The following is a 9,949-nucleotide window of genomic DNA, read 5'->3' as shown; positions in this document are numbered from 1 at the left end:
CAATAAAGGTCATAATTGTTGAGCTTAAAGATTTTAAAGACATTTTACCTTGTTTATGTATTCTTTCTTTACATTTAAGGTTGTTGTGGCTGCTGTTGAGTGGTCACTTTATTTCATCTACTGTATCTATCTGACTTCTTACCCCAAAACAACAGCATATGGGCTACTTTAGCTAACTTAGGCCTAGTACAAACGCACACAGGTATTTTTTTAAATCATAGCTTTCTCTATGTGTTTTGGCCTTTTGGATGTTTTTTAGCTCACTGACAATGGATCTTTTGGAAAATTCCTTCCAGGGTGAAGATTTTCAGAAACTCACGTTTTCAGCGTTGATGTGACAGCTGATAGACAGGGAAAACTGAGTTTTGGGCTAGTAACATCAGAGTGTGTGCCATTGTCCCGTTACAAATGAGGCAACATTTCGAGCAATGGCAGACATGGCCAAAATGGTGCTAGTTTTACTAGTGTTACTCTTCCACTATATTGAGTAACAGAGGCGTCAGAATGCGCTACGGAACGATTGATGCGCCATTGCAGCCAGGTATCCTACTGGAAATCAGGCTTTTGATTGGCTAACATGGCTTTAGGATGAGGGTTATATCACTTCCTGTTGGTTTGGCATGTTCAACAGCACTTACATTGTGTGTATGCATTTTCAGTGCTTTAAACAGTGGAATTTTTTTAGAACAAAGAAAGAAAAAAAAAACTATCTTATAAAATAGCCATGAACGTGTGGACAAGGCCTTAGCTAATACACCCTGCTGTGCATTAGAGAGTGGGTTCTTTCCTCAAAGTGGTAGCTTATGGTGGCTAATGTTAGCAAACTTTATAACTCCACTAGCTATAATGGACATTACAGAGCTGCCTTGATCACTTTTCTCTTCAATGTGATACTGCTACATTATGTTATTGAGACTGTCCTCCCAACAGCCGCGGCCATATAAGACTTAAACAGAGGAGACTGCTCTTTGTTTCCGTTTTCAAACTAACAGTCGACGTTATTTTTGTAACCACGTTTGTTCCCTAACCTTAACCAAGTGTTAATTACTGTAACCATGACGAAGAAGGTGACCCTAACCTTAGCAAAATAGTCATTTTAATGAGCCTAAATCCAACCAAACTTTAATCATAGCATTGTCACATGATTAAAATGTATTTATTTTTCAACACTAATTTTAACATGTAACATTTTCACCATTGTCCTGCTGAACAGAAAAGGCTTCTATGAACTGTTCTAGACGGGATGGACAGACAACATATGTTGTTTTTCAATTTACCTTTTTCATTCTGTGAAATTGTTGAGATTGAGATACATATACATACATAGTTTCTATCAAGCAGTAGAAAAGGATATTAAAGACATTTAAGTAGTTAAAAGAGTGAGCATAACACATTAAAGATGAAAGGTTATATTTACAGCAGTTACCATGTTTGGTAAGCAGAATATCAACAGATTGATGCCACTGCACTGTTCATTGAGCTACAACCTTCTGTCAACTCAGCATATTCGACACTATGATTTGGTCAACTACGTGGGATCACAGTGAGCTAGAATTCTGTTCTGTCAGTTCAGTACAGAAAGATATAATTCAGCATGTCGGCCTTTTTCTGCACACACACACTCACACACAGGTCTGTGAAAGGTACAAGTCTATTCAGAGCAACTGTAGCAGAAATAAGTTGGAGTTGAATCTGCAGAAGTTAACATTCAGGGCCACATCGATGGGCTTCAGATGTGTCAGGTGAGGGCCTGAATGAGTCACAGTCCACAGTCTGAGCAGAGCTGATAAGACCCAGCCGAATACCTGCTTTTCATTGGGAGACAGATGGAGATGGAATAAAACATATGACACACACACACACACACACACACACACACACACACACACACACACACACACACACACACATACAAAACATGTCCATACATACACACACACACACACACACACACAAAAAATGGCAGTATAGTGTTTGACAAAAAAAGATTCGGGTGATGTTTTCTAATAATATCATTTGAAAAACATGTCTGTTGGTTGGTAAACAGATCTAAAATGTTGCAATACTTCATTTATTGAAGAGATAGAAGAATTTGCTTAGCTTTAAATTATATCAAAGTCTAAATAAAACACTGTAAAACCAAATATAATCTGAACAGACGTCTAAACTTCAAATTCAAACTAATCGGCAATAAATTACAATTACGTCACAGACGTAGACATTTCTGCGCAAAGACAAACAGTACGAGTTGTTACATATCACAATAGGAAGACCAGTTGTATTATGGAGAAACTGAAGGGAGACTTTTGGAACTGGTGTTACACAGAAAGACATTTGCCAATTCAATCCTTTATACTGGCAAAAGCAGTGTTTTGTGAGCAAATTATGCCGATTACTTCCCCTGTTGAATTGCACGATGTCTAGGGACAGCTTGATGCCATATGTGACTGCCTGGATTTGAACCAGGGTCTTTAAGCCATTAAAAGACTATTCTGTTTAGAGTAGATTACCAAACATGTCTATTAAAGGTATGCGGTTTCAAAACGGCAAATTTAGGCAAGTATGGCTTCTCTATGCACTTTCCAAACAAGAACCAAACCCTTGCTGTTATCACTTTTAGCAGCATCTACCATCTCTAGATGTCTCTATCCTCTTGTCTGAAAAAACAGATAACGCTCTGACATGATGGCAAACTTAATTTATGGCACAATTAATATGGTGGGATATCCTAATTGATTTCCACTAGGATTATTGCCATGTCTCTGGTTATTTATGCTGTACTTTGTGCCCATGTTTATATCTTATAAAAATCCAAATGAAGGGTGTTGACAGAGAGAGTGATGCCACTCAGCCTTGCTGCTAATTTGTTCCAATGGCCAGTCGCGGTACTGCCCCTGTAGACCAAAAAGCATTGATCACCATTATAAAAGAGATGTGAGGTAAACCTTTGACTGGACGCTCCTGCAAACAAGGTCATTTATTACTCTTAATATTATACATTTTTAATCCATGAAGATTTTATATTTTTAAAACCATCCCAGAGCCAAGTCCTATTACTTTTAATGACAGTCATGGGCCCAGGATTAAGTCCCCGTGGTGATAAAGCATCCACCCTGCGGAGGAGTCCTTGAACAAGGCACTTAACCAGGTGTGAATGTGTGTATGGAGCAAGGTGTTGCTGAAAAAGAGGGGAAAACACATTTTTGTCAGCAAGATTTCCGCATTGTGGTTAAATAAACATCTTTAAAAATGTAATTTTCATTCTTTTGAATTGTGCCAGCACAGATTTTTACAATATAATTGCTTATTATACGGTTTAACCAAGCAAACACACTGAACGTCATTGCTCACCATTCCCACTACGATAAAGACCATGTTCAGTTCAAGAAATAACACCCCAAAGCAGTCTTCACTGTGATTATAGATATGATGGTGATGTTGATGGCTACCATCTGCATCACCTAAGCACCTAATGACAGTCACAAACAAAAGACATGCTGGGGGGTATAATTGCTTTTACACAAATGGCATCTGATTCTTTTCATATAACATCCACGCCCCAAAACAACAATTCAATATTTTGTTTTGCAGATGTGTTAATTTAAAAATGAATTATCATCCCTTCTTTCATTAAAATATTTAATTTCCCCCATTACAACTGAAACCTATGGCAACCAAAATATGGCATTCTGCTGTATGGTGGCAAGTTTAATTCTAATATATATCCATTGGGTAAAAATAAAGAACATTTGTTCCAACGTTATACACATGTGGTGTGAATATTTGTCATCCAGCATTTACATACAACTGCTATTATGTACCATGACACACAGACAGAGGTGGTAATTGTAGAATAATTGTTGATGCCTCTGCAACCTTTATATATATGGGGCTTGGCTTTTCTGCTTCCTGTTCTGTTTGGCTTTTCACTTAATATATCACATAACTGTTTCTTACACTGGGCAATAGCTCTCCTGCAACCATTAAAACATAGTATTCAAGCAGACTAATTTAATTTAAGGTGCCATATATTCAATCCCAAGAAATAATATTCAGTTTCCTCCTGGGAGAAGATTTTGTGGTGGATCTCCTCTTATATAGGCTTTTCACTCCGTCACGAAAATGTCAAAACGAAAAAGACAGAGTGCACTGCTTGTAAAGAGAAAGAATACACCGCACGAGACTTGATGGGTTATGACTGAAGGTGCATCACCTCACTGCTCCACCACCATGTAAACCACACCATTGGACTCAAACTCACCAAATATCAGTCTTACAATGGGAAATTTACTCAGGTTTGTGCTTTACACCATTGACAATAATTTTCTTTTTGTTTTTTTTACCTGACACTGCTCTGTAGCTGACCCTGCTCTCTGACCTCCCTGGAAACGCTGAAGCAAAAAGATTATTTTCCCCACAGGGATCAATAAAGTATCACAAAAAAGCTTACATTGTATTTTCTGCTATCTTGGTTTTTATACACACCAGAAAAAATGAGTCTTTTAATGATTTTGGTGATTTAGAGAATAGAATGCGGAAACACCAGCACAAAAAGTCATATACAGGTGGTACAGGTCTTTAAAATGTTGACATGACATATTGTCCTTTTCTGTGTGCTGACATCAGCTCAAACACAAAAACATACCCATCTTGTGCATCAAGGGTTCATGACTTCATGTGGTGCTGTTTCTTCTCAAAAGACACACTCTTTATAATGTGTGTAGATAAACAAAGCGTTCTCAGTGTAACTGTCCATAAACGTATGGTCAGCAACTGAGTGTGACTGCATGCAGTACAACACACATTATGGTGTTGTATACAATGTTAGCTTGTACAAGAGACAGGGAGAAAAATAGAGTTTACATGGATGACATTTGTGCATGTTTGCATGTGAGTAAGTGACACAGACAGACACATTGATGTTTGAATGTATAAATTTGCGGACAGCTGTGTGTGTGTGTGTTTGTGTGTGTGTGTGTGTGTGTGTGTGTGTGTGTGTGTGTGTGTGTGTGTGTGTGTGTGTGTGTGTGTGTGTGTGTGTGTGTGTGTGTGTGTGTGTGTGTGTGTGTGTGTGTGTTTAGTCTGTTTCATCTGCATGGTATGGCGCTGCAGCGTATATGATTTAGTTAGTAATTAGGGAATAGAGACGTATCCAATTATTGGGGTTGTGAAATATCACCCTGTCTCAGTAGTTATTCCAGTACTGTCTGCACTCTGCCTTATTATTACACCAGCTGCATATATGATTAGGTGTGTGTGTGTAGGGAGAGAGAGAAAGAAAGGGAGAGAGCAAATACAGTATATGTGTGTGTCCAGGAAAGGCAGCGTCTACAAAGGAAACTCATTTCCAGCTCATTGTAGATTATAGGTGGCAGGACCACATGCCCGCAGGAGCTGCAGCCAAAGCCATTGCTGACAGTCTCATGACACCTTGTGTGTGTGTGTGTGTGTGTGTGTGTGTGTGTGTGTGTGTGTGTGTGTGTGTGTGTGTGTGTGTGTGTGCGTGCGTGCGTGTGCGTGCGTGTGTGTTACCACTCTTACAGCACTGTACATAAACTAAAAGACGATCAACCAGATACACATACTCCTGCCGTCACAATGAGGTGTAAATACATAGAGGGACAAACGCATGGCCGCATGGATGACTGTTTGTCGTGTGTGTGTGTGTGTGTGTGTGTGTGTGTGTGTGTGTGTGTGTGTGTGTGTGTGTGTGTGTGTGTGTAAATATGTGTGTGTAAATATGTGTGTGTAAATCTGCACGATCATATCTCACCTACTGAAAAAAGCCACCATCCGCTCTGCCGGTCACCAGTGGAAACAAAGAACAGGAGCCGTTCTATGTCGGCAACTGGAGAGCTGCTATCTCCAACCATCTGGGAGAGGAAAAAGAGAGATACTCTGAGGAGCTCTCTGGATGCTGCCAGAAAAAAAAAAAAAAAAAAAAAAAATGAACAGATTCCGATGTGGAGGTAGACAGAATATTCACTACATAGAGATGGGTCTGACACAAATGGGGAGATGGCTATCTGCTCTGGGCAGTGATGAAAAGACAGACGTGACAGCAGAGTGCGGATGACATAACTTTACTCAGGTTTATCTTGCAAGCACAAAATGCAAATATTCAATGTATTATGCATGCAAAAGTGAGGCTGAAATTTGATATGCATTTTAATTTCAGTCATATATTGTTCCAAGACATCAATGCAAAGTAAAAAATTACTGAGTATTAATTGTATTAATCTTCCGGCCGACTTCTTTGTTTTGTTCCTACTTTGCACACTAACACACACCTGCCTCAAGCCTCTCCCTTTATAGTCTATACCACACACACACACACACACACACACACACACACACACACACACACACACACACACACACGGACAGACGGATTAGAGAACAAGCGATGCAGTAGTGAAGCTAGTGAAACATGTGGAAATAAAGGAGTTACACATGGGAACTGTACGAGGGAGCCTACTCTCGTATTCAGGAAAGTGGGAACACATTTATGCCCTACAGCAACAGTGCGCATGCATTAAGGGTGCACTTTTGGAGCATTTTTTGAGATAGGAGAAATGTTTATTGCACTTTAGAGCGCAATAAAAACTCGAGGCTCTCTCATATGCCCGTCTTGAGAAATGCAGGCTGTTATCACTGCTGACTGTTGCCTTGAAAACTTGCCTGCACGGACTCCGCTGATCATGTGGAGAATTCCACAGCTCTCTGACAACAAAAAACCATGCCACGGTAACGGTCGCCTATCGCCGCCAGCCGCCCTGGGCGCAGCGGATTGGATCCTCTGATTGACTGGCATGCTCCTCCTCTGTTCCCATTGGCTTGGCGGTAATGAGCCCGTGACTGCGCTCCAGTAAGACCCACTGAAGGCGGAGCGAGCCGGTTAAGGCGGAGCTATCCTTGGTACTTAAATGGAGCTGGTGCTGAAAGAAGTGAAGTACTAGCACGCACGACAGCCGGAGCGCCTGGTGCGCGGTGCGAAGAGTGAGAGACAAGTGTGAGAAGAAAGAAGAAAGAGGGAAGAAGAAGAAGAAGAAGAAGAAGAAGAAGAAGAAGAGAGAATGAGAGCAGGGGACCATGCAGCCCTCTGTACTAATGGACCATAAGGATATTTAACCATCTGCCCGGGGAGCGCACAGGTATCTTCTTTTTCTCCAGTTTCTCCTCATTTTGCGCCGTGCGTAAAGCCACAGGACTCACTGCTTTCTCTTTCCTCACCCTTTAGCAGCAGCAGGGCTCAGATTATTTGTCTCTCCATTTTTCCTTTCCTCGTTTCTTCTGCATGGACACCGCAGGCTCGTTTACATTCCACTGGAATTAATGATTGACTAATGGGTGTGAAGGGAGCAAGGGGCAGTGGATCATTGATCGTGTTAGTGTACTCTTTTGGCTCAATAACACGAGAGAGATCTTGTCCCTGTATAGAGGTGACTGCTGAGAAGTGTTGAGTGCTTTCTTAGCCTATTCTCTTACCTATTGAGCAAAAGGGATCAAAATGCAGCCAAGCGTTTGTGCATAATATGTCTTGTTCTGTGAAAGCTATAATTTACGCTATTGACACCCCTCTCTACATCACTCTCTGCATCTTTCTCGCCCTCTCAGACACTGCAGTCCATGCCTCTGCCTTGCCAGGTCATTGATGGGAAATCAACTGGATCGGATCACCCACCTCAACTACAGCGAGCTGCCCACGGGGGATCCGTCCGGGCTGGAGAAGGACGAGCTTCGGGTCGGCGTCGCTTACTTCTTCTCTGACGAAGAGGAGGAGGTGGACGACCGCACTCCGTCCGACTGCGGCTTCACCAAGGACCACAGCCCGGCCGAGGAGGGACCCTTCTCGGTCAGCGAGGTGGAGTACTCAGCCTTCTGCTCCCAGGAATGCATCTTCTCCAAGCTGCGGGAGAACGAGGACTTAAATGTATACTCGGCCAAAACTTTGCTGACTATGTGCAAACCGGGGGACCTGCTGGAACTGGTGGCCACCGCGCAAGCCCCCCACTGGGCCATCTATGAGCAGGACGACCAGGTCATTCATCTGCACAAGGGCGAGATCCGCAAGGACAGCCTGCTTGAGATCAGCAACGGTCGCCACGGGAGGGTAGTCAACAATCGGTACCGGTACCGACCGCTTCCTCCTGACCTAGTGATGCAGAACGCAGTGGGACACCTGGGCCTGAGCAGCGAGGAGATATGCTGGACCAACTCGGAAAGTTTCGCAGCGTGGTGCCGCTTTGGGAAACGGGAGTTCAAAGCAGGGGGAGAGGTGCACTCGGCGGAGCAGCAGTATTTCCTCAAAGTGCACCTGTCCGGCAGCGGGGTGCACACTCTGGTCTTTCGCAGTCTGGAGGACATGATCCGGGAGAGGAGGCGAGTGGACGCCAGTGGAATTCTCAAAGAGCTGTCTTTGGTTAACGGGGGCAAGGAGTGATCAGGGATTCCGTTTGAAATCCTCTCCCTCTATCTCTCCCCCGCTCCCGCTGCGCACGGACGCACAGTTTTGCGCACAAGCAAACGTACTCGCACACACGCACACAAGCACACAGACGCACACACAGGACGCAGGACCGGTTGGTTTTGGACTTTCTGCTTGTTACGGATGGACCCCGGGCTGCGTCTGGACCACAGGCGCTCTGTGGAATTTCCATCAAATTGCAGAGTATTGAAAATACTAAAGAGAGAGAGAGAGAGAGAGAGAGAGAGAGAGAGAGAGAGAGAGAGAGAGAGAGCGAGATGCCATATAAACAGACAACGCCCCTTCAGATTAGAATTCGTGCTGAGTGAGACACACGATTTCTGCTCAACCCATTACCCCGAATAGCGAAAATCACCTTTAAAGACCGCACATAGCGCACACGGCTCGGTTTGGTTTTCTGTTTAATTTTCTCGGGATAATGGAAATGGCCCCCTCTCGGCTTAGGGCGCCTGCTGCGGCAGACCAGACGGTGAGAGATGGGGGGTGAAAGATAGGATCTGGGATGGCTCTAGAAAAGTCTCCCTTCTATTTTTTTACTGTTAGCTTTAAGACCGGGACTGACCATAACACAGATCCACTAATTCATAGACCTCTGACAGGCCCAGATGGATACGCAGTTGCCTAAACAAAACATTTGGCTTGTTCAAGCTCCCATTTTGCCATAACAAGAGTATTGTCATTTTCACAATGCTGTCATACTGCTCCACAGCACTGGGTGTGTGTGTAAATTGTATTCATATATTGATTTCAATTTGAGTCCCTTATTTTTGTATTTAAGTTTAGTGGATTTAACCCTGATCTCTTTTTTGGTTCAAATAAATGGAGGTTGAAATATGAAAATAAGCACTTGGTCTGGCAGGTGTTTGTTTGGTCACACATAATTACTTGCACAGAAACACATGATCTCTCACTCTCTCTCTCACTCACACATGCACACAGAGGGAAATATAAAGTATTTATGCTCTAGTGCCTCCTGACCTGCCTCAAGCCAAATGGGCTTCATATATCTCCACAGTATTTGGAGGCAGTAAAATGGTCATCTGCATCAAACCCATAAAGGCGTTTATTAAAAATCCATACGGAATATGGGAGCTACAGTATATAGGCTGCTGTATAGCATCAATGGGAACATACAATATTTGGCCACAGGGTATTTTTTCCATGTGTGGGTTTTATCCTGCTGGTATTTAGACATTCACAGAAATGTTTATCTCCAAATGATGTGTCTTTTCTTCTTTTCAATAGCATTACTACACTACACATGTTGGCTTCTTACTCAATATATATTTCACAACTGCATTGTGGACAAGATGTCCTCCATATATTGCTTATCATGACAAAACACATTGTGTTTGTTATGGCACCTGTGTTGTATTAGTCTGCAGTGGCTTAATGTCTGGATGGATGTTTTGACTCCTCTGCTCTGAGAGCAGACAGTGCCTTCCCTTTCTCTTGTGATCA

At 42.7% G+C, this 9,949-nt stretch overlaps 1 protein-coding gene and 1 long non-coding RNA gene across 2 annotated transcripts; one reads left to right on the top strand and one right to left on the bottom strand.

The window, feature by feature from the left end:
- Positions 1–3,083: 3,083 nt before the first annotated feature.
- Positions 3,084–5,897, bottom strand: LOC114572732 (uncharacterized). The gene is made up of 3 exons (XR_003694812.1): positions 5,774–5,897; positions 4,344–4,391; positions 3,084–3,178 (listed from the first exon to the last, which is right to left on the bottom strand). It is a non-coding gene; the product is annotated as an uncharacterized LOC114572732 (long non-coding RNA).
- Positions 5,898–7,027: 1,130 nt separating this feature from the next.
- On the top strand, positions 7,028–8,574 carry lratd1 (LRAT domain containing 1). Its single transcript, XM_028606063.1, has 2 exons — positions 7,028–7,154; positions 7,618–8,574. The coding sequence occupies exon 2, from the start codon at positions 7,655–7,657 to the stop codon at positions 8,441–8,443; it is 789 nt and encodes a 262-aa protein (XP_028461864.1). The 5' UTR covers positions 7,028–7,154; positions 7,618–7,654; the 3' UTR covers positions 8,444–8,574.
- The last annotated feature ends 1,375 nt before the right edge of the window (positions 8,575–9,949 follow it).

This window comes from Perca flavescens, chromosome 18 (assembly GCF_004354835.1).
Source record: "Perca flavescens isolate YP-PL-M2 chromosome 18, PFLA_1.0, whole genome shotgun sequence".
Taxonomy (NCBI): Eukaryota; Metazoa; Chordata; class Actinopteri; order Perciformes; family Percidae; genus Perca; species Perca flavescens.
Note: the sequence above shows the minus strand (reverse complement) of the source record. Positions and strands in the feature narration are given on the sequence as shown.

Coding starts and splice junctions, on each gene's coding strand:
- lratd1 (XM_028606063.1), top strand. CDS start 7,655: ATGGGAAATCAACTGGATCGGATCACCCACCTCAACTACAGCGAGCTG.